This window comes from Terrapene carolina, unplaced genomic scaffold, assembly GCF_002925995.2.
Source record: "Terrapene carolina triunguis isolate 2854851 unplaced genomic scaffold, T_m_triunguis-2.0 Scaffold84, whole genome shotgun sequence".
NCBI lineage: Eukaryota > Metazoa > Chordata > Testudines > Emydidae > Terrapene > Terrapene triunguis.
Genome location: NW_020664435.1, coordinates 18,173,763 through 18,196,725, shown reverse-complemented (window position 1 = coordinate 18,196,725; position 22,963 = coordinate 18,173,763). Strand labels below are relative to the sequence as shown.

Sequence of the window (22,963 nt, the reverse complement as noted above, 5' to 3'; positions counted from 1 at the left end):
TTAATTTAAACAGCAGGGCTTGAAATAAAGCTTTTTATAAGTCAATTGAAAGGTGGTCCCCTCCCCACCTTCCCCCTCAAAGTAGGAAAATATTGTTTCTCTTGCTTTCTTGTCCAAAAATCTGTCTACCGCCTCTCTTCATCTTGTCTGGGGCACTCTGAAAGCAGTAGTAGTAGGAGTCTGATGTATTTTATACCATTTAGAGGCACAGTTCTTTAACGGGAACTATCCATCTTGAAATTATACAGGAGGTCAGACTAGATGATCTAATGGTCCCTTCTGGCCTTAAACACTATAAATCTATGAAATACAAATCTTTTAATTTTAAGTAGTCAAACTATTTACTAAAAAAGCTGTTGTTCAACTTTCAAGATGGATCGGGGATTCTCACCTTTTTTCATACAATGAAGACTGCTGTCAAAATTCTCAGTTTTAGAGAACCTCATATATATAATCTTCTCATACAACATGAGTGACTGCAGTGGGAACAACATGAGTGACTGCATTCATCCACTCAAGACTTCCTCCTCAGCAAGTCTCTTCTCCTAGGGTCTTGGGTGTTATCCTGCCTTTTCTCCCAGACAACTTACCTGCAAGGGAAGAGCTGTTCCTTTGGTAGATTGGTTCAGCCATGGTAATTAATCCTCAGGATGTGAAGTTTCAGCCTCCAGATCGTTCAGAGTATCTTCCAACGCAGGGGATTGCCTTCCATAAAGTGGCTCTCTTTGAGTATGTCATCAAAACTTTCTCTATTCTTGGTCCTTTGATGCAGGAGCCATTCATTCCTTTCACCTGGGATTGGAAGAAAAAATGGGGTGTTGCTTTGGGTGTCAGGTCCTAAGAGAGAGAGACAGAACAGAGATGATTTCGTTGGCTCTCTTGGTGGTCTCTGTGTTCTCAAACCTAATCAATCTCATACTGAGCTGGCCCTGGAAACTCCCCTTATTCCATATCTATTCTCCCAATGATTAATTCCTTTTGTCCACCTCTGGTGCCTCAAACTAATGCATGTAACTGACTGAAACTGCTTTTTAGATTAAGGCTTCTCTGAAGTTGCTGAGTAGCGAGCAGCAGAAAAGTTGAAGCTGATGAGAGAGAGCTCCTTGGTATTTTTGAAAATCAAGTCACTTATTTAGGTACACAATTATAGATTTAGGCACCTAACTTGAAGCTCCTATTTCTGAAAATGTTGGCTTTTGTGCCTACTCATCAGCTATATCCATTGTTCATAGACCCATCAGAAGACAGGAGTTTAGTTCCCATCCTTACATTGCAAGATTCTTAAAACAAAACAAAACACCACCACCAACAAAACATTGTTGCAAAGACCTCGCTATTTTCTTGGTGTTACAGGTGCTTTAGGATTAACCTCTGGGACATGTACTCTCACTTTATTTTGAGGTAGCCCTTTGGGCTGTGGTAATTTCTACTAGAAAAGTGGGGGTGATCTATCATTGTTTAATTTTTCTCTGAAAGTCTCTAACTAGAAGGAAGTGGAGGTTCCGCAGCTTATATATAAAGCTTGTTTGCAAGGTCTTCTGCCATGTTCCCTGGCAGAGGGAGACTTAATGCAGTCTGTTCTGATTGTCTCAGTTGGTAGGATGGGAGATGAAAAGACTATAAGTGAAGGAATTACCAAAAGTAATCCTTTGTAGTAATTCCTGTAGAGCCAACTCTTGTACTACCTCTCCATTCAGAATTCCACTCATAGCGCTTACACACATTATATTATTTCATACTCCAGAATTAATTTCTAGATAGATACAATTCATGGAAACAATGAAATGATTCTGTTGGGTGTTTTCCCGCCCCTCTGGTTAACATCATTGTTGCTCATATTCTTTGAACCATGAAAGCGCAATAACAAAACATTTATTTTTCCCAAATCTGCGACTAACAAAAAAGTGAGCATAGCTGCAGTTATAAAACCTACTGAGTCATTATGTAGTTTTTGCCTTTCATAGACGATAACCACACAAATTGATAATTTATTACTTCTGTGAATTGAGAACTCATAAAATAATACTTCTATACAAGAGTCCAGGGCTCATTTAACAGCCAGACTTCCTTTCATTTCTGTAAAGTAGTATTGTTCCCTTGATAGTTTCCACACTGACAAAGCTAACTGATGTACTCCTCTGTCAGAGACCTGGTTCCAACACCCGTATATATGTATGTTGCGCTGAGGTCAAAATTACCCTCTTAGTTGTGCTCAGGTCTGATGTTTTGCTCTTGGTATCAGTTTAGAATTCCACATTAGGAGCCTAACATATATCATAGAATCATAGGGTTGGAAGGGACCTCAGGAGGTCATCTAGTCCAACCCCCTGCTCAAAGCAGGACTAATCCCCAGACAGATTTTTACCCCAGTTCCCTAAATGGCCCCCTTAAAGATTGAACTCACAACCCTGGGTTTAGTAGGCTAATGCTCAAACCACTGAGCTATCCCCTTTGCCTCCCTCGCAATGTGTTGCAAGAACACGGTATCAGAGCTGAAATCTGCCTTGCTGACCTGAGAAGTGAATTTTATCCTTAGGTATTAAATCCCACCCAAAAAATGATAAACTGGATGCTGGATCCTTTTTAGTACGGTTTTATATAGGATTTGGTTAATTTTCTTTTAAAATCCAGGCCATTTATATACAGGTGCCTAAATAAGAATTTAGGAACCTAACTTCATGCTGCCAGGTTTCAAAAGTTTGGCTAGAGTTAATATGCTTTTTGCAGGCCAACCAGGTTCACCATCTGCCATTATTTAGAGGCCTTTTTTCCTCTGATTCTCTAAAGTTGTAAGCTCAACGGCAGTTTGACTGAGCTAATTGCTGCGGTGTGCAGGATACCACCTCCCTGTTATTCAATCTCATTTGTATTTTTCCACTTCATGGTGCTATGGAAAAGAGGTAAAATAATAAGAGACCAAAGACTACAGAACATTAATTTTTGTTTTTCAAAACTATGCCATAAAATAAGAGGGCTAGGTCAATGTTATCTTATCTCCATGTCTCATCTTGATGCTTTAGTAAGGTCTCCTAGTAACAGTAGCACCACAGCATAGTGCATGCTGGGACATCATAGTAAGGGCAGAGCCAGCAAGCAATGCCTTGCTTAAGGGATCTTAAGTGGCATAAAAGATAAATTTAGAATCACTCACTCTGTGCAGCATGTGACCTAGTAATTAATTTGCTTTAAACAAAACATTTTGTCGGCCACCTTTCAAAATCCTCTTTTGTTCCTCGTTCGACGGCACTTTGTCTCTTCCTGTCATTTGTCAGTTTATCATAACCATGTATTTCTGTTTATTTCTTTGTGTTAGCTTTTATAGCTAGAATATTTAAAAGATGCTAAAGAAAACAATTGTAAGAACACACACAGTTCAAGTAAGAATTATTTGAGAGCTTTGTCCAAGTTCATGGTAAGGAGCAAGGGCACAAGGTTGCCTCTGAACTGTGAACTCTTCTATACTGCAACCTGTTTCATTGCCAATAAGCCACAAGTATATGCTGCTATATGAGCAAGTGAACCTATGGAAATGAAAAGGATGAAATGGTGGGTGAGAGTCTAAACTTCATTTGCTTTAGGTGAATTTTATCATCCTCATGTTGTGTCTCAAACTGCAAGTACTGAGCATTTGGTTTGTGTCTGTTTTCTGTGGCATTAAAGTTGTACAGTACTGGTCTTATGTAATGTAGGATATTTGTGAATTGCTTTATTCAGTACTGTTCCCATCACTTTGCATGTTAACTATTGTCAGGTATATCAAGATTGAAGACAAAGAATGTGAGTTCAACAAGAATTTCCGTCTGATCCTTCACACGAAGCTGGCTAACCCTCACTATCAGCCAGAATTACAGGCTCAGACCACCCTTATTAATTTCACTGTCACAAGGGATGGGCTAGAAGACCAGCTGTTGGCTGAGGTTGTTGGTGTTGAAAGACCTGACTTAGAAAAACTTAAGGTGAGACCACCTTTTGACCAGTCAGTTGCTGTTCCTCAGGGTCTAAGGCCATCATTAATATACCCAGTTGAATCTACTGAGCAGTGATTGTCAATAACTTGTATATCAAGTAGATACCGAGAGGTGCGTGAAGCACTTCCTGGAATCCCACTGAGTTCTCAACTCTGCAAGTCTTGGAGTTTGGTTCTAACATAAAGTAATGCTAGAATTTATATATCATGATCTTATTCCTATTTTTCTTTCTGCTCTTCCATTTTCACCATGTCTGTGAATGGTGAAATGGATTAACCCCGTTCAGTGTATTTTGTGAGTCAATGGTCTTGAGCCAATAAGCACAAACTAAATTTCATGCCAACCTGTAAGAGGATATGACTGCACTAGTAGGCTCTAGGGCATTGGGTTAATTGTACTAAGAATCTATTCTTGCTATTTGTGCAATGCAAAAATGTATTTATGGCAATAATACATTTTACAGTATTTATGAACAGAAATATTTGTATAAATGGTTGAAAAGGGGTCTTGATTAGATTTGTCGTATGATTACTGGATGTTAAATGAAAGATTAAAAATATATAGGTGAAAAATTAATAATAAAAGTACTTCATATTGCTATAGCACATTTCTTCCAAAGATCTTGAAACACTTTGCAGACTCAAATGAGTCAAGCCTCACAACACCAGTAGGAAGTTGAGACTATTTTACCCATTTATAGAAGAGTAAACTGTGGTACAGTTGTTAAATTACTTTTCAAGGAACAGAGCTGGGAACATAGTCTGAAAACTTCTGAGCCAGATTCTCCCTTGCATCTGAGCTCTGCTTGAGGCAGAGTTGTGGGGACAGCTGTCAGGGATGCAGTTATGCTTCCCTGATCATCTGAGTCATTTTCTGCCAGCGTCATAGTCCAGTGGAGTGCCCCCAGTAAGGGACCATATGCTCATTGGGTATTCCCCTAAAGGATCATAAACCAATGGATGATCAAGGTACCATAACAGACCTCTGCCATGCTTTCTCTGCCCTAGCCTGCATGCTGAGGTGAGGGGGAAGTGGCTAATGCAGGAGTTGGCTCCATCAGCTTTACAGGGGAATTTCCTCTGCCGGGGAATTCTCCACTTGCCAGTTATGACCAGATCCTGCTCACTTCATGCAACCCTGAGCAGAACAAGGTGGTTAGAGCAGAATCAAGAATCAAGCCAGGTTCTTGGTGTCATGCTTTCATGTTTGACCATGCTTTCCTCCTGACTGGTTGCTATAATTGTAACATACTTTTTCATTAGAATAGAAGATACCATCTCTTTTTCAGAAACAAAACTGAAATAGAGTGATGTGACAGAATGGAGAATAAAGGCCATAGATTCTGCAAAACAAATGGTCATCCTTTGCTGCTGTTGTTTAAGTCTAAATTTTTCATTCCCTTTGTTAGTCTCTCCTGACCAAGCAACAGAATGATTTCAAGATTGAGCTGAAGCACCTGGAGGATGATCTTTTGCTTCGTCTGTCAGCTGCTGAGGGTAGTTTCTTGGGTGACACAGAACTGGTAGAGAAACTTGAATCAACGAAGTCGACAGCGGCAGAAATAGAGCACAAGGCAGTAACAATTTCTGTTCTTTTATTAGTTTTAAAAGTTACCTGTAAAATTCAAATGATTAATTTCATATTTTAAAATGAGGGGTTTTTAGAATTATCCACAAGTAGACTTTGCTTTGTTTTAATGTTGCTGTCATGCTTAGTTGTTTGGTAAACGCTTTATATGCAACGACTATATTAGTGGCATGCGACTGGTCACATAAATCACATGGTATAATTTTTGCTTTCTGGTTGCATGCCTGAAACTTCATAAACAGGATGAGCACTAGTGGCATGAATTGTGATTAAACATATTTGTCACAAATGAATATGGGTACTCTCAAAAAGAACTGCCATTCCCTAACATTTAAGTGAATGGAAGGTCTATATGTATGAAAGCTCGTGGAAATGCAAAGGGATGTGAATGTGGCTGAATCCAAAATCATTTCAAAATCTAAGAAACCTGCTTTCAAGTAATTTTTCTCACTATTTGCCTCCTCTGAGACTAATTAACAGACTAGCTAGAGATGATAAGAACGGCCATACTAGGTCAGACTAATGGTCCATCTAATCCAGTATCCTGTCTTCCAACAGTGGCCAGTGCCAGGTGTTTTGGAGGGAATGAACAGAACAGGCAATCGTCAAGTGATCCATCCCCTGTCGCCCACACCCAGCTTCTGGCAATCAGAGGCTATGGACACCCAGAGCATGGGGTTGCATCCCTGACCATCTTGGCTAATTGCCATTGATGGACCTATCCTCCATGAATTTATCTAATTCTTTTTTGAACCCTGCTATAGTTTTGGCCTTCACAACATCCCTTTGCAATGAGTTCCACAGGTTGTGCGTTGTGTACTTCCTTTTGTTTGTTTTAAACTTGCTGCCCATTAATTTCATTGGGTGACCACTGGTTCTTGTGCAATGTGAAGAAGTAAATAACACTTCCTTATTCTCTTTCTCCACACCATTCACAATTTTATAGACCTCTGTCATATCCCCAGTTAGTCATCTCTTTTCCAAGCTAACAAGTCCCAGTCTTTTTAGTCTCTCCTCATATGGAAGCTGTTCCACACCTTTAATAATTTTTGTTGCCCTTCCCTGGACCTTTTCCGATTCTAATATTTTTTTTTTTGAGATGGGGTGACCAGAACTGTATGTAGTATGCAAAGTGAGGGTGTACCTTGGATTTATATAGTGGCATTATGATATTTTCTGTCTTATCATCTATTCCTTTCCTAATGGTTCCTAACATTCAGTTAGCTTTTTAGACTGCTGTTGTATATTGAGCAGATGTTTTCAGAGGACTATAAACAATAATTCCAAGATCTCTTTTTTGAATGGTAACAGCTAATTTAGATCCCATCATTTTATATGTATAGTTGGGATTATGTTTTCCAATGTGCATTACTTTGCACTTATCAACGCTGAATTACATTGGTCATTTTGTTGCCCAGTCACCCAGTTTTGTGAGATCCCTTTGCAAATCTTCACAGTCTGCTTGGGACTTAATTATCTTGAGTAATTTTGCATTATCTGCAAATTTTGCCACCTCGCTATGGTTGCTATTACCAGGCAGTTTAGCTATATTCATCTCTGGGACCAGATCCTGTGCTGCATTTAGGACTAAATCAAGAATTGCCTCTCCCCTTGTGAGTTTCAGGATTAGCTGCCCCAAGAAGCAGTCACTTATGGTGTCAAGAAACTTTATCTCTGCTTCCAGTCCTGAGGTGACATGTACCCATTCATTACGGGAATAGTTGAAATCCCCCATTATTATTAGAGATGCTATAAAAATAGAAAACTCCCAGAGCATTTCATAATCACCATCACTGTCCTGGTCAGGTGGTTGGTAGTATTTTCCTACTGCTATATTCCTATTATTCAAGCATGGAATTTCTATCCATAGAGATTCTGTGGTACAATTTGATTCATTTAAGATTTATTTGACTCTATTCTTTCTTTCACATATAATGCCACTCTTCATTCCTTATATATTTTGTACCCTGGTATTACCATATCCTATTGATTATCATCAAGCCACCAAGTTTCTGTGTTGCATATTATATCAATATCCTCATTTAATACCAGGCACTCAAGTTCACCCACCTTAGTACTTAGACTTCTAGCATGATGATGGGCTTGATTAATAAGTTCCTTAATAAAATAAAGGTAAGTTTATAGTGTTGTCATGCAACCAACCTTTCTGCATCAAGAAAACAAATATAAAACTCAAACCACTGACATAATAACTTCTCTTAAACTGCTGTTTTAAAATTATAGTAATGTATAGTAAAGAAGATCAAATCAACTCTGATTTCTAGCCAGCAAGCCTGGAGCGGGGTGACCAATTTAATTCTACCTGTGCCAAACAGTTTGTTTCAAATATGTCAGCTGTATCCATGTTGCGTTTCTCACTTTGCAATGTTAAGAATTTGTCAGTTACATATGTGTGACTTAGGCTATGTCTGCACTTAAAATGCTACAGCTGCACAGCTGTAGCACTTCAGTGTAAACACTACAGTGATGGGGAAGGAGGGGTGGTAATCCACCTCCCCAAGAGGTGATAACTAGATTGATGGAAGAATTCTTCTGTTGACTTAGCACTGTCTACACCAGGGGTTAGGTCGGCTTAACTATGTCTCTTAGGGGTATGGATTTTTCACACTCCTGAGAGACGTAGCTATGCCAATGTAACTTTTCACTTTAGATCAGCCCTTAATTATTCAGATCAGTGTGATAGTTATGATAGATTTAAAAATGAACTAGGTAACTATCATCCTACAGGTAGCTGAAGCAAAAGAAAATGAAGTTAAAATTAACGAGGCCCGAGAGCATTACAGACCAGCGGCTTTGAGAGCGTCTCTTCTTTACTTTGTTGTTAATGACCTGGGCAAAATTAACCCCATCTATCAGTTCTCACTGAAGGTAAAGCTTTATTTCTGGTGTGATACAAAAGACCAAGCATGGGGGGTTGATTACAGCAATTAGCAACCGTTTATATTTGTATCAGCTATTAATATTTGCTACGTAAGGGGTGCTTGTGTGTGAGAGTGAGGGTTGTGCATTTTCCCACCAATTCCTCACAATATTGAACTTCCCAATAATCTCTCTTTTGTCAGATGTTTACATTCTGATTATGTGAGTAATGCTTACCTTATTTTTGTTAAATCTTCCTGCAAGGCCAAGTGAATAGAGAGATTTGAAGCATTCACTAAACAATGTATTACAATAAATATACTAAAAGTGACTGGCTGAGGACAGAAAGTCTCCTTCCTTGAAACCACCAGCCTTTTCACTTTGAGGGAATGTATTGGTTTTAGGATGTCCAGTGGGTGGGAAAAATTGGTGGAGTCAGTCAACATATGTTGTTTGCTCCTGAGTTAAATGAGTAGACTGAAAAATGTTGTCATTTGTGATCCCCAACCCCTTCTCCCCCCTTGGAGAAAACTTTCTCCAAGCCTACTCTTTCGGGGGGAGGGGGATGATCTTGTGCAGTGTCTCCATCTTGTACTGCTCAGGCACTTACTTCGAAAAGCCTTACATTGGAGATCTATTAAATTGCTCTTAAAACAAACAAACAAACAAAAATCCTTTTAAAAACAATGTGATCCTACATCTCATTAGGCCTTCAACACAGTCTTTCATAAAGCAATTGATCGGGCTGAAGCATCAGAGGATCTGCAGGGGCACATCACCAACCTGATAGAAGCTATTACATACTCTGCCTTCCTTTACACCAGTCAGGGACTTTTTGAAAAGGATAAACTCACCTTCCTAGCCCAGACAACTTTTCAGGTGAGGGGGGAAAAATTTCAGGCGGTAGTGGTGGGGAGTGTGGTTTATTTTACCTATTTCTTATTTACAAGAAAATATCAGTGTCGGAGGATACATCATATCTTCCTGTGGTTGTACAGCACCTAACATACTGTGGATGCTACTGCAATATAAATAATATTATTAACTTCCACAGGTATTTTATGTACGTCTTTATTTTCTTTGAGCATTTAAAAATGTTCTTATACTCCTCTGCATACATTGTAGGGATGAAAATTATGGCAGTGCTGCTTGCAGTTCCCTAGGTACAGTTGTGTAGAGTTTGGCACTTATAGCAGAGATTCTCCAAGTAATAAAAATATCTTTTGATTTTGGGCTGAGATTATATATAAAGATTCAGGCCAGGTAGGATACAAGTAAATAATAAGTAGGTCCTACTTGACCCATCAGCCCCTGATCTTGGGGCTGGGTGAGACAGATTACACCCCCTACATCGTTTGCCTTTCTGACAATCTGGTCCCCCGGTCAGCACGCATGTCACAGGCTGTCTTTTAGCCATTTCAAAGTTCCTTTGTTCAAGAGTTCCTGCCTGAAGGCCTGAGGTTTTGAGAAGGTCTCCTGAACCTGGTTAAACACTGGAATAAATTGCCTAGGGAGGTTGTGGAATCTCCATCTCTGGAGATATTTAAGAGTAGGTTAGATAAATGTCTATCAGGGATGGTCTAGACAGTATTTGGTCCTGCCATGCGGGCAGGGGACTGGACTCGATGACCTCTCGAGGTCCCTTCCAGTCCTAGAATCTATGAGTCTATGAATCTATGAATATTTCTGATGCATTTCTCCAGAGGTGATAGGAGGTAGTCTTCCAACAGTGGATTCACTGTATTGTCCATCTGAGCACTAAGAAATTGAATTAGTCATTGCTGGATTCCTGGGTAGCTGGGTAGAACTCCAGCTAGAATTAACTCTCAGGATAGAGATCGGTTTCAGAGTGGTAGCTGTGTTAGTCTGTATCAGCAAAAACAGTGAGGAGTCCTTATGGCACCTTAGAGACTAACAAATTTATTTGAGCATACGCTTTAATTCCCATTCTTCACAGTGTGCAAGGGGATGAGAGACAACACAGATAGTGGTGGTAGGCATTTAGTTAAAAAGACACATTTGAACTGAAGATTTTTATTGTACATTCAACCTATGGGCTAGATTTGTCTCCCCTGATATAGTTTTGTGGTATTCCTGACGTGTTTAACTTCTGCAGATTCTTAAGCTTTCATTTAAAAAAAAAAAAAAAGTTGCCACCCCTTCTCATTGCAAAAAAACATTCCAAATGTGAGTCATTGTGGTCTCCCTGAGTCTGAAGAGAGCCTAGAACAATGACACTGACAAGTGTGAACTTCTTGTCCCTCAGTATGTGTTTAAAGGGGGTGGAGGACAAATGTAGGGAATTGTATGGAACTCAGATTTCCTTAGCCACTTGAGTAGTGCTATTAAAAAAAAAAAAAATCCTGTACAATCGAAGCCCAGAATAACTCTGATCTTTAAGGACTATGGTTTTAAATTTGTTTTTTTCATATAGCAACTCTTTTTACTCTAGTTAAGAATCATAAATCATAGCTATTATTGTAATCTAGCGATTTTTAAAGGACTTGGGTGCTCCTGCTAGCATAGAGCATAATGACAATTTTAACTTCTTCAAAATTATTTAGTTCAGAGGTTGTTGGTGGGGTTTTTTGGTGTCTGTTTAACAGTCTGAGGCAAGTTCTGCAGTGTGTACTACAAATGTAGTGCTAAGTTTGAAAATGTAATCTATTAGCTTTGTGAATAATGAAGGTCTAGGAATTGATCTCACTCCATTTCTTCTTTTATAATATATTTCTAGTCATTACTTTAAAATAATTGGCTAAAGCTAAATTCTTCTATTGGAGCTACAGAAGATTGTCACCAGAATTTTCAGTGCTTTATGCTGCCTATTCAATAATGTCTGTTGAGTGGTAAATGTTTTAAGTCACAAGTGACTGCCAAGTAAACCTGATGACCTTTTTCAATTTTGTATGCTGTCAAGATTCTGCTGAGAAGTAAAGAGATAGAACTCCTTGAATTGGATTTCCTGCTTCGATTCACAGTCGAACACACTCACAAGAGCCCTGTTGACTTTTTAACTCCTCAGTCATGGAGTGCCATTAGGGTACGTTTGGAGAATTGCTTTTCAGTTTTAAATTTTATTTCATGTTGTTTCTGGAGACCTCCTAGAGCTAGATAATGTCAGATAAAGTCATATATTCCATAGTAAATTTTAAAACTTGCAGTGCTGTTGAATGAGTTGTCCTTGCATTTTAATTTTTTTTCCCTGAGATGATAAAATCATATATTTATTTCATGTGGAAATGCTGATTTTCTATAATCTCTGCATTCCTCCAGAAACGTAATTCTAATCTTCACACAGCTTCTTACTCCCAGAGGAAAACTAATCTTATGTGTTACAGTGTGTGGTAGCTGGGTATTTAACTGTAAACAGATTGTATGGAGATATAAAATGGAGTAATCTTTTACAAAAAACATTTATTCATATAGGCTGTAAGTATAAATTGTGCTTTAAATTAGGTCATAGGTGTCAAATAATATTACTAGTAAATATTATTAGTAAAATGTATTCCATTATCACCCCAACTATACGTCATGGGCATATCACCCGTTTGGTGTGTTCCAGGCCATTGCTCTAATGGATGAGTTCCGAGGGTTAGACAGAGATATCGAAGGGTCTCCTAAAAGATGGAAGAAATGGGTGGACTCAGAATGCCCAGAAAAGGAAAAGTTCCCACAGGAATGGAAAAACAAAAGCTCTCTTCAGAAACTTATCATCTTGAGGGCACTGCGCCCAGATAGAATGACCTATGCTCTTAGGTACGATCTTTGACATTGTGTGTATCCATGGAACCACACGTGAAGATGGCTTATTGGATGTGTAGCCCGCTGTGCTGAACTTTTCAATTATGGGAATCTAATTTACAAGCTATCTGGTCAGTCAGAGCCTGAGATTGATTATTGGCCTTTGTGGCAATAGTACAAGGCCTATCTATTCTTTTTCAGGTATTTGTGAGAAGGTGGTGGGATCAGATGGGGGTGGTTGACTGTTTATAGGGAATTGGCTTACTTATTTATAGATTTATAGATTGGTGATTTTATTCGATTCTATACATGTGCCCTGAGCCACAAGGAGGGGCCTCATTTATAATTCTTTTTAAAAATCTATGCTCCTGACTGCCCACTTTTTAGTCATATTTCTCTCTTAATATTCATTCTTTTTCTAGGGATAGCAGATAGATTCATGGGATGGTAATTCTCCATCTCACTCTTCTTTAAAAATCTGTGATCCTCAAAAAATTTCAGCCTTGTATACTTATCCAAAACCTCTGAGGTTTTTTTAAATCCCTTGCCTCCCAAAGAATAGTACCTTTCACCCAACTGCCCAAACCCTACCAGCTATGCTACCATAGGTGCTGGAACTAGGGGTGCTGCGGCTGTGGCAGCACCCCCTGGCTTGAAGTGGTTTCCATTATATACTGGGTTTGAAGTTTTGCTCAGTGGCTTTCAGCACCCCCACTATACAAATTGTTCCAGCACCCCTGTATGCAACCAGTGCTCACCCCTTCCTAGGAAGAAGCATTCCCTTACTGATTACTTGCTGTGCCTACCTGTCCTTTCTATCACATAGTCATTGTCCCCTTTCCTGAACAGACATATGCCAGATTTTTCTGTACCCTCTTTACCACCTGGCTGCCCTTCCCTCCCTTAGCTTGCTTCCCTGACACTTTCATTAAAGAAAACTGCTGCTAGCCTAGGAGCAGCAGGTTATGTAGTCTGAGAAGAATGCAGGTCCCAAGTCTGTAATTGTGGATATTCTTGGTGTCTTCAGTTTATACTTTATATTTATATAGAAACTTTGTGGAGGAAAAACTAGGTTCCAAGTACGTGGAGAGCACCAGGATGGACTTAGCAAAATCATATGAAGAGAGCAGTCCAGCCACTCCAGTGTTTTTCATCCTCTCCCCTGGAGTAGACCCTCTTAAAGATTTGGAGACACTTGGTGAGCCTGTTTTCAATAGGAGTTGTGCTTGCACAGGAGAAGGAGAGTAAATATCTATAGGCCCAATCCTGCTGGGCATTGAAGACAATGGGACTTTGGGCTTTGGTTTAAAGGGAGCAGGATTGGGTCCTAAATTTTAAAATCTTAAACAAAACCAAAACAATGTGTCCTCATAAAAGAATAGAAATTAATATGACAAAGTTGGACTGGGTTTATTTTTAACAAAAGAGTTAAGTTGTAAAGTTTCCCCACCCCCCACCTATTTGTGGTAAATGGAGTGGATGAAAAGTGCAAGGCTATTAGCACTATAGTATGAAGAAATTTTTAGACTGAACATTCCTCTGCTTGGCATAATGCAAGTTTCTTTTGTACTGTTTTCTACCTTTTGACTAGATGAGGGCCAGAGGGCAATTTTCTCCATGCTCATGTAATCTTGTGCCCCCTGTGACTAAATAATGGTCATTATACAAACTATATTCAATTGTGTAAAGCACTGTCGCTTTATACTTAGGATTACTATTCCCCACAGACTCCACTGAGAATACCAGGTTAATACAGCTGTGACCTGACTGTGCTCAATTTAAACTCAGGCCTCACAAGGTGAGAGGCTTGTGCATTTACCCACTGAACCAATCAGTTAAAAAACTGATGTGATATCTACCACATGTTGCTCCTTTTTTATAAGGGAATTGCTTTGTACCCCCTGTAAGAGTTTCTAAAGCTCAGTAACAATGCCTAACATCTATCAAAATGTCAAAAGGTTCATTATCTTAAAACCAAGGGAACAGATTTCTGCAGGCTTTTTCTAATACCAGCAATAAGGCTGCTGTTGAGAGCTCGCAATTTTGCTTGTTGAAATTGTAAGGGTTTAGTGAAGTGCTTCAGAAGAACTAATATATATTGCACCAGTGATAGTGAAATTAATGAGATGTTATCATTTTTTCCCCTTTCTGCTCTGTTCGATTCCTACCCTCGTCACTTCCCTTATAGGCAAAAAACTTGGGTTTACTATCGACTCTGGAAAATTCCATAATATCTCTTTAGGACAAGGTCAAGAGATGGTGGCAGAAGAGGCACTAGAGGAGGCTGCCACACATGGGCATTGGGTCATTCTCCAAGTAAGTGTTAAACAGCACAATAGATGATATTGGTGCACTCAGTTAGGTGAATGGCTGTGTTTGCTAGTGAAGTGACTGCAAGGTAAGGATTGTCCAACAAGGAACAACTTTCTGTGGAATTCAAAAAGGCTACAAACAAAACATTTTGTTTTGTTTTTCTTTTGCCTTTGCAAACAGCAAGGTAAATGTTCACATATATTGAGTGTTCATGGCATTCTGCCTTTACTCTCACATTTACAAGCACTACCTTTGTATTCCCAGTGGGGCCAGGAGAGATAATACAAGAAGGCTCCCTATGGCTAGGCATGATTATGTCCTCAGGAACACTCTTCTCCTACATAATTAAGAACTCTTGTTCCATTGAGTAGGCCATAATGGAGTCGTCTAATAAAATTAGAATGGCTAGCCCTTGGGAAGCTGTATAATCAGCACTGGAGTGCTGCTCTTCAGAGATAGCAGTAGCAGCTTTGGCTAGCATTGTGTGAATTGAGAATCCACTCTCTGCAACAAACAAAAAGCTCTTTACAATGCCCTGGTGAACTATCATTCTTGGTGCAGCCACAGAAGTTGACAGGAGCACTGGGAGTGTTAGTGTCACTAACGCAAGGTGCTGTGACCAGCAGTTTTACATTATATTGTATAGTGTGCTAATATATGTAATGGTCACATTGTCCTGAAACACTACTGGAAGTGTTGGTTCCAGACCTTGCCAATAAAAGATATTAGGGGAGCCATATTATTCCTTCCAATTCTATTTTTACACCATCAGCACTGCATCAGCTTGTCAACCTAATTATCTGCTGCAAACATTAGCTGCTGTTTAGCTGTTCTTGTAATAAAATAAATAATAGGAGTGACTAAAGGCCCCAACTGAGGTCAGGGCCACATTGTGCTAGGTACTGTACTGAAACAGAGAAAATATTTTTAAAAAATAATTGAGATTTTAATTATAACATTTTCACTGTTTTTTCCAACTCGCTTTACCGGTGAGCTATTCAAGCTTATCTACCAGGAGGTGTGCCTTTCAGCTAATATTAATATAGTTCTTACTAAGTAAAGCAATGGTATTATCTGAGAAAACAGAGAGAGAAGGAGCTGAAAAGTGGTGGATTTCAATGTAATTTGAGAGTGCTCAGCACCTCACAGGCTCAGGCCTAGAAGCAGGGGTAATGAGGGCGGGGTAATGAAGCCTCAGGTGACAAAGGTGAAGGCTTCTCCCCAGGCACAGTGTGTCCCAATCACTCCGCCTCTTCCTGCCCTGTAACAGGCCTTTATAGCCCCAGGTGTAGCACTTCCCCCTTCAACAGGATCACCCGGGCCCACCTGCTCTGACTCGGGAGCTTTTGGCAATATAGTGCTTTTCAGCTCTTCAGCTCGTGGTGCTTTTGTAGTCTAACAACCTAGAAAATCACACACCATTCTTGTCTAATATGCCCAGGCTGGTCACACCTGAAGCATACAAAGGGTCCCCCTCAGCCACCACCTTGAGGGCTTCCACTAGACTGTGGGACTACCCCAGCCCCCTGTAGCTCTTGTATATTACCCCATTTTTGTCCATTTGAGAATTTTCCCTTTGAGAGCTTCCCTGGGCCACCACCTTTGGCTTCCCCTCAGTTTACCATCCTGCTCTGGCTGCTCGTCTCCCTTGGCCTCAAAGAAGGCCTCTGCCCATTCAACAGCTTCTCCCTTCTCTCTCCCCCGCTCCCCGGGCTAGCTGAAAGCGTCTCACCCAGCTGTTGGCTTCCAAGGGGACAATCTTTAGGAACTGATCCAGGACAATTTGGTCCATGATTCTCTCTCTCTCTCCAGCTGGCCTTGGGGCAGAGCCACGGAGGCATGAGATCCTGTAATTTCTGAGCCACCACTCGTGGCTGTGCCCGTCACGAAAATGGTTCTACCTGAAACCAGTATTTCTAGGCCTCTAGAGTCAGTCCCTCTCGATCCAGAATGGCTGCCTTCACTGCCAGATAGGAGATCACCTGCTCTTTGCTTATTGCTCAGTAAGTGGCCTGAGTTTTGCCCATTAGGAATGGTGCTACATGAGCCATCCAGGTTGATCCTTCTCATCCTGCGTTGCTTGCCACTCTCTCAAACACTCAGAGGACACCTTTGGGATTGTGTTTTGGTCCCTGCTTTGACTGAGGCCAGCCAGCTCATGGTTCCATCACCAAACATGTTGTCCGGCATCCCTTAGCCCAACTGTTCTGTAACCACACTCGTTGTTGAAAGGGGGCATCTTGTCACCTCTGTTTAATAGCGAACTGTGCCTCCTGCTGTTTCTTCAGGTTCTTCATCAATTGTATGAGCAGAACCTGGGTCGTCTGCTGCTGCTCTTGTTGCCACTGTACCGTGACCATCTGCTGCTGCTGTCCTGTTATAAACAGGCAGATCGCAGCCTCCATTTTTCCTCTTTCCCACGCAAATGTGGTACAGGACAGTCAATGTCATGGGCTCAGCTTTCTCTTCATTGGGCACCAAAGATCCACCTTACTCCCTCCCCGCTAGTATCCGGGGCTGATTTGAGATGCCCACATTCTCCACCATCTGCGACACAACAAGGCTTCTCCCATATCTGAGAGGCATTCCCTGCCACACCCAGTCTCCTTTCCTTTAGGTATATTGTCCAAACGTAAGCCAATAAACAAACAAGACACCAGCCCCTTAGCTCACCTTTTGTCCTAGGGTTTCATGGACTCCCTTCCCTAGGATCTCTGGTAATCCTGCTTCTGGCAGCTTTCTAGTCCCAGCCAACTCCCTTCTCAGACAGTCCTCCTTCAGCTCTGCTGCTCTTCTGGAATAGCAGCTCCAGGGCAACCTTCCTGGCCCCTTACACCAATGGCCACCACAGGAGTTAGTGCCACTCCTCTGGGGTTCCTCTCCCCAGGCACAGTGTGTCCCAATCACTCCTCCTCTTCCTGCCCTGTAACAGGCCTTTATAGCCCCAGGTGTAGCACTTCCTCCTTCAACAGGATCACCTGGGCCCACCTGCTCTGACTCAGGGGAGCTGAGCCAAGTCTATTCACAGGGACCAGCTGCCCCATGATGGGGCCCAGTTCCATAAAACACTTTAGTATGTGCTTAAGAGCTTTGCTGAACAGGGATGAAATTACTCATATGCTTAAAGTTAACCATGTGTTTTAGTGCCTTGCTAAATCAAGGCTTGAAACCTTCAGAGGCTAGTGAAATATCTGCTAATGTAACTGATGTCCTTCTTAGAATCTTTAATTTTTCTGCTTCTGCATCACCATTTAATAGTGCTCATTTAATAGTGAAATGTCATTTGGAGTTGAGTGCCTGTTCCTTTTCATGAAACTGACTTAACAGTGTATTTAAAGCTATTTTTAATATGTATATATACTTTACTTCTGAAATAATAAACCTATTCTTATCTCACAATGACTGTTCCATGTTTTCCAACAGAATGTTCATCTAGTAGCCAAGTGGTTGGGGACCTTAGAGAAACTCCTTGAACAATACAGCAAAGGAAGCCACTCTGATTTCCGGGTCTTTCTTAGTGCTGAACCAGCTCCAACCCCAGAAGAACACATCATCCCTCAAGGAATTCTAGAAAACTCAATTAAAATTACCAGTGAACCCCCTACTGGGGTGCTAGCTAATTTGCATGCTGCCCTCTACAACTTTGACCAGGTAAGAACAACATTTACATAATCTATGGGTTTGGGTTTTTTAATTACTACAAACTTTTGTAAATAACTGGTCTACCAGGGCTGGGAGCTTGTTGCTGGGGTCACGGTATCCATTCCATATGAAAACAAAGGTCACAGAAGGCTAACCAGCTCTGCCCTATCCTGCCTCCTTGTAATCAATTTCCCATCATCATGGGGCAAAGTGCTTCGGATACTATCCCTGATTGTATTTCCCAGTATTAGGTAGTGGAGCAGTATAGGGTTAACCAACACAATGCTTTCCTTTTGTCAGTCAGGGAAGCAGCACATCAGACATGTAGCTGTATTGGCCACCTCAACATCAGAGAAATGTCATGGCCCAGCATTTGATACTCTGCCTCCCAACTAGTGATCTAAGAGTGCCATGTCAGCTCTCCCTTTCCTACCATGACGTCTTCCAACCCGTGACAGCTCCCCCACCGCTGCAAATTCCTGCCAGTGCCTGTTAAATATAATCTTCCCACCCCTATTAGTAGTAGTAGTAGTAGTATTTTTAATTCTCACAAAGGGATTGTATAGCCCAGATCATGGTGGTGTATCCTTCTCTATTATCAGTAGGTACCATGTGTCCATCCATCTCTTTTCCTTGGTAGCCCTAGCCCAGATCTGGTGATTTTCAGAACATACCTAACTGTTTTCCCAAGTTCTTCCGGAGGTGGATGGATGAGTTGATTGAGGGTGATTTGAGGGAGCAGGGAGGCTGGTTGGGTGATATGGTGTTGGAAAGAGGCAGGAAGGACTTTTCTTCTTTGGTTAGATCTACGAGCGTCACTGTATCTGGACACCTTACTTTGTTGTTTTTTTTAAAGTGGATATTATGTAATGCTTGTTCGTTCCAGCAGCACATTACAGAAAGGACTGGCTTAACGAGCCACTTGCAGAGTCCCCCAGTGTCTGGGATTCCCCAGATGTTGAAGAGTCTCCACACTGATTACTGCAATACTTCAACACACTAGGCATGGCTGCCTAGTGTGTCAAACAGCCCTGGGGCAATGGGCAGCCAGCATAATGTAAACCTTGAGACTGACATGTACCATGCACATGCACATGCTGAGCAGACAAAGGCCAGTCTGAGCATCAGGCATGTATGTAAGTGGGACTTTGCACAGTTCAGGTGGCACAAAGTGTGTATTCTGGCCACAGTTGGTCAAGTTCCCCTTGTACAAGGAAAAGTCCACAGGCAAAAATCTAGCTTGTACAGTGGGACTGGCTCCTGTGCCAGCCACTCCACCACTTCCTCAGGCATGGGGAAAACAGTTAGCTGCTGTGATAGTAAATTGGTATTACTGAAGATTGTTTAACTGAAAGGCATGTGAATGGCGATCTATTTCAATGTAACAGCCATTCTGGGTCTTGAAAAGTTTGTATATTTCTTAATTTACATAAATTCACCTAAATTATAGAAACTCAAACTACATAAACTAAATTTCAATAAGACCTATTAATAATCTCTACAATGAAACCTGCAGGTAATTTTTTAAACCTCAGTCTTGTTCCTTTTTAAATATGGTGAATATTATTTTCTTTTATGATGATGAAGCAAAAACCCTTATTTCCTTACAGATGAATTCTAAGGTTGATGAATTAGATACTTAAGATAAATCCTCTCTTTCACTTGCCTTTAATGTTAATATTTGTAACATTCTTGATCATCCATGTTAATGTATATCCCATAAGGCAGCAATATGACTGCAAATTGACAGAAAACAGTGATTGTTATATGCGATATCTTGACTCTCTTATTGATAGCCTCTACGATTAATTTTATTATTTATTGTAACTTCAAGTTCATTTAGTGGCCTTTTTCTTTAGTTTTTGAGTCTGATTGTAATATTACAGCCTTTTTTTGCAAACCAATTGTTTTGACTCTATTTTGAAACTATAAAAAAAAGCCGTCTCGCAAAGAAAGAAAACCCAACAAAATGTATATAACCAATTCATTAGTTGTCACACCTCTCCCCAAAAGAAAAGCCTTAGTGAAGAATTTGACCTTACTCTAAAAATAGAGTTGGCTGAGTAGACAATATTTATGAACATTTGCTCCATTCTAAATTATTCTTAGGTTGGACCATGTCCAACCCTTTTAATTTGCTGGGCACAACGTGATTTTTTTAGCACAAATGTTTAGGGACTGGCTGCATACCCTTTTTATGAATTCCTGTGCTTGTATACAAATAAGGGTATTTGCTGTTTGATGTTGGTCTTTCATTATTCACCTGTATAAAATTTTTCTGTAAAACTGCTGGGAAGGAGAGAACAGGAAGAGGAAGCAATGGCCAACTGCCTCAGGGCCTTGCCAGCAGGGAGATATAAGGGGAAAAGGGGCTTAAGAATGGGAGAATAGCATTCCTTGGTGTCCACTCCACAACCTATTTCTCCCTTGACACCCCGTTCCTCTTGGAGTCTGTTACTCTGGGAGGACTTGTAGATCACTTTCCAGTTTCAGTTCAGGACTGCCCTTCTACAAATGGATAAGCTGTGGATACAGAATCAAGCTCATCCATCTCATTGAAATGTGCCAAGGTAAAGACTATTATAACTGTATGTACTTTAGTATTCTAGTGATTCAAATATTTGATGTGCAAGAATTTTGTCTCTAGCACACATGAAGAAGGGCCTGAAGTTATTTGCCTTGATAAAAATGAGGCATGATGGTGAAAATTTTAAGTGCCACTTTCTAAGGAACCCCTTTGGGCAACACAGAATACAGAGAGCTCCACATCAGGTTTTCTGGGCCAGAGAAATGGTGGTTATGATGTGAGGGCGGCAGAGGAAATGAAGGAGGAGATCCTGGAGGATTCCTAGGGGGAATAATCGTGTGTACTCTTGGTTAAGCAGACAGTTTTTATAGTGGCAATTTTTGTTGTACAACTATATAGTTGTTTATAATACATCATCACAGCATATTTTATTTTTTTTTAGTAGAAAGCTGAAATATATCGGTGAAGACTGTTTTTAGCAAAAGCATGTTGCACGGAGTTGTTTAGCTAAAATATTACTGATTGAGGGTGACTTTTTCAAAAATGGGAAATGCTGTTATGCCTAGGAGGGTTGTTTATCTGAAATGTGAATCTTAAAGCTGGCACAAAGGAGAAATTATTGCAACTTTGATTTTCTGACACCTTAATTTATCCTGGGATATTTAAAAGGCATCTAGTAAGAAATAGTTCTCATACAGACAGGACATCCTGGAATTTGAAGAGATACTTTAATTTAACTCTGTTCCAAATTAAAATATGGCTCACTTGTTTTTTAAAGATTTGAACTGTATTATCAATTTCTAATGGTGAGATTTTTCAACAGGAAACTCTAGTTGTATTTTCTTATGGTTGTCAGTCAATGGTGGTTGAGGCAAATTTTTGCACTACAGACTCTTTGGCAGATATATCAAGACTAAATTAAGTACTTACTGTCATTATTATGTTTCTTGTAAAGTTATTTGACATTTCAGTAGGAGCAACTGCAGTTTTAAAAAATATTCATTACACTATAGCCAGCCGCAGGTAGGACAAATTTTGTGTTGTGTGGATTTCTATATGAGGGTCAGGAAGATTGAGTCCGATTCATAAATCCTATTCTAATATTGTATTTCTGATTATTTAATTCACTAATTTGCCTAGAAGAAATTTTGTTACAGGACTTGATGCTCCCCACCATGAGTTGTCTCCCAGTCTTTGTGCGGGGGAAACATGTTTTCCTGCTCACAATTTCCTACTCATTCTTCCATTAGGGAAGGTGATTTGCCTTGACAGCCAGAGATTTAGCCCCCAGAAATTTTGTATACCTAAAAATCAATTATAATATTAATTACTTCTTACACACAATTATGGCAATTCAAAAGAGTTTGGGGGCACAAGGGAATGTAGATTCAGGATCATACTTTAGAAAAATATTTTAAAGTTTGACTCAGGAACTTAAAAAAAAGAAGCTGTACAGAAACTCCTATTTCCAAGTTTCTGTCAATGAAGACTAAAGAAAACAAATTACAATTACCAAACATACCTTTTTTGGAAAAGGCACATAAAATCTGAGCGAGATTGATAACTTCTCTATGGAATTTTAAACTACTCTATAGAATTCTATAGTGGGAATACCATTCTCTGTGAGATTGTCTTTAAGGTGGTCTATTTTATAAAAAATATCCTCTATTAAATTATATGATTTTTAAGTAATAAAAATCATATATAAAAAAAACTTATTTAATTTCTATAGTCTAATTGGGTTAAATCCTACTAAATTCTATAGGCCTCTTCCATAAGGGCAGTACAGTGCTCCTTCTTATATAAAAAGATAAATTATCTGGTCAACAATTCTGTTTAACTATAATAAAAAGTATATAGAGTGAAAAATACTTAGGCTCCAATCTTGCAAACACCGCTCCATTTGCTTAACTTCAAATGTGTGAGTAGTCCCATTGGCCCAAGTAAGGCAACTACGCCTATAACGTAATGGTCATTGAATAAAAACATTGCTTTTCTTCTTTGGCAGGATACACTTGAATTGTGCTCCAGGGAGACGGAGTTTAAAAGCATACTCTTTTCTCTGTGCTACTTTCATACTTGTGTGTCTGGGAGGCTCAAGTTTGGACCGCAAGGCTGGAATCGAAGATATCCTTTCAATACTGGAGATCTCACCATTTGTGTCAATGTCCTCTACAACTATTTAGAGGCACACACTAAAGTAAGTATTAGTGGTCAAGTAACCTCTTACCAAGATTGTTCTGAATCTGTCAGTCTTGGATACTGAAGGAGTGGGACATAATTTCTCTGTGCAGCTGTTATT

At 40.0% G+C, this 22,963-nt stretch overlaps 1 protein-coding gene across 1 annotated transcript in view; it reads left to right on the top strand.

Annotated features, from left to right (window-relative positions):
* DNAH11 (dynein axonemal heavy chain 11) overlaps positions 1-22,963 on the top strand; it is a 278,248-nt gene that overhangs the window by 231,259 nt on the left and 24,026 nt on the right. Inside the window, exons 66-75 of the mRNA XM_026649417.2 lie at positions 3,752-3,956; positions 5,377-5,541; positions 8,304-8,444; positions 9,144-9,314; positions 11,356-11,478; positions 12,001-12,194; positions 13,229-13,377; positions 14,368-14,495; positions 17,916-18,143; positions 22,670-22,861. Of these exons, the coding sequence (XP_026505202.1) occupies positions 3,752-3,956; positions 5,377-5,541; positions 8,304-8,444; positions 9,144-9,314; positions 11,356-11,478; positions 12,001-12,194; positions 13,229-13,377; positions 14,368-14,495; positions 17,916-18,143; positions 22,670-22,861 (1,696 nt within the window). The remainder of the gene's footprint in view (positions 1-3,751; positions 3,957-5,376; positions 5,542-8,303; positions 8,445-9,143; positions 9,315-11,355; positions 11,479-12,000; positions 12,195-13,228; positions 13,378-14,367; positions 14,496-17,915; positions 18,144-22,669; positions 22,862-22,963) is intronic.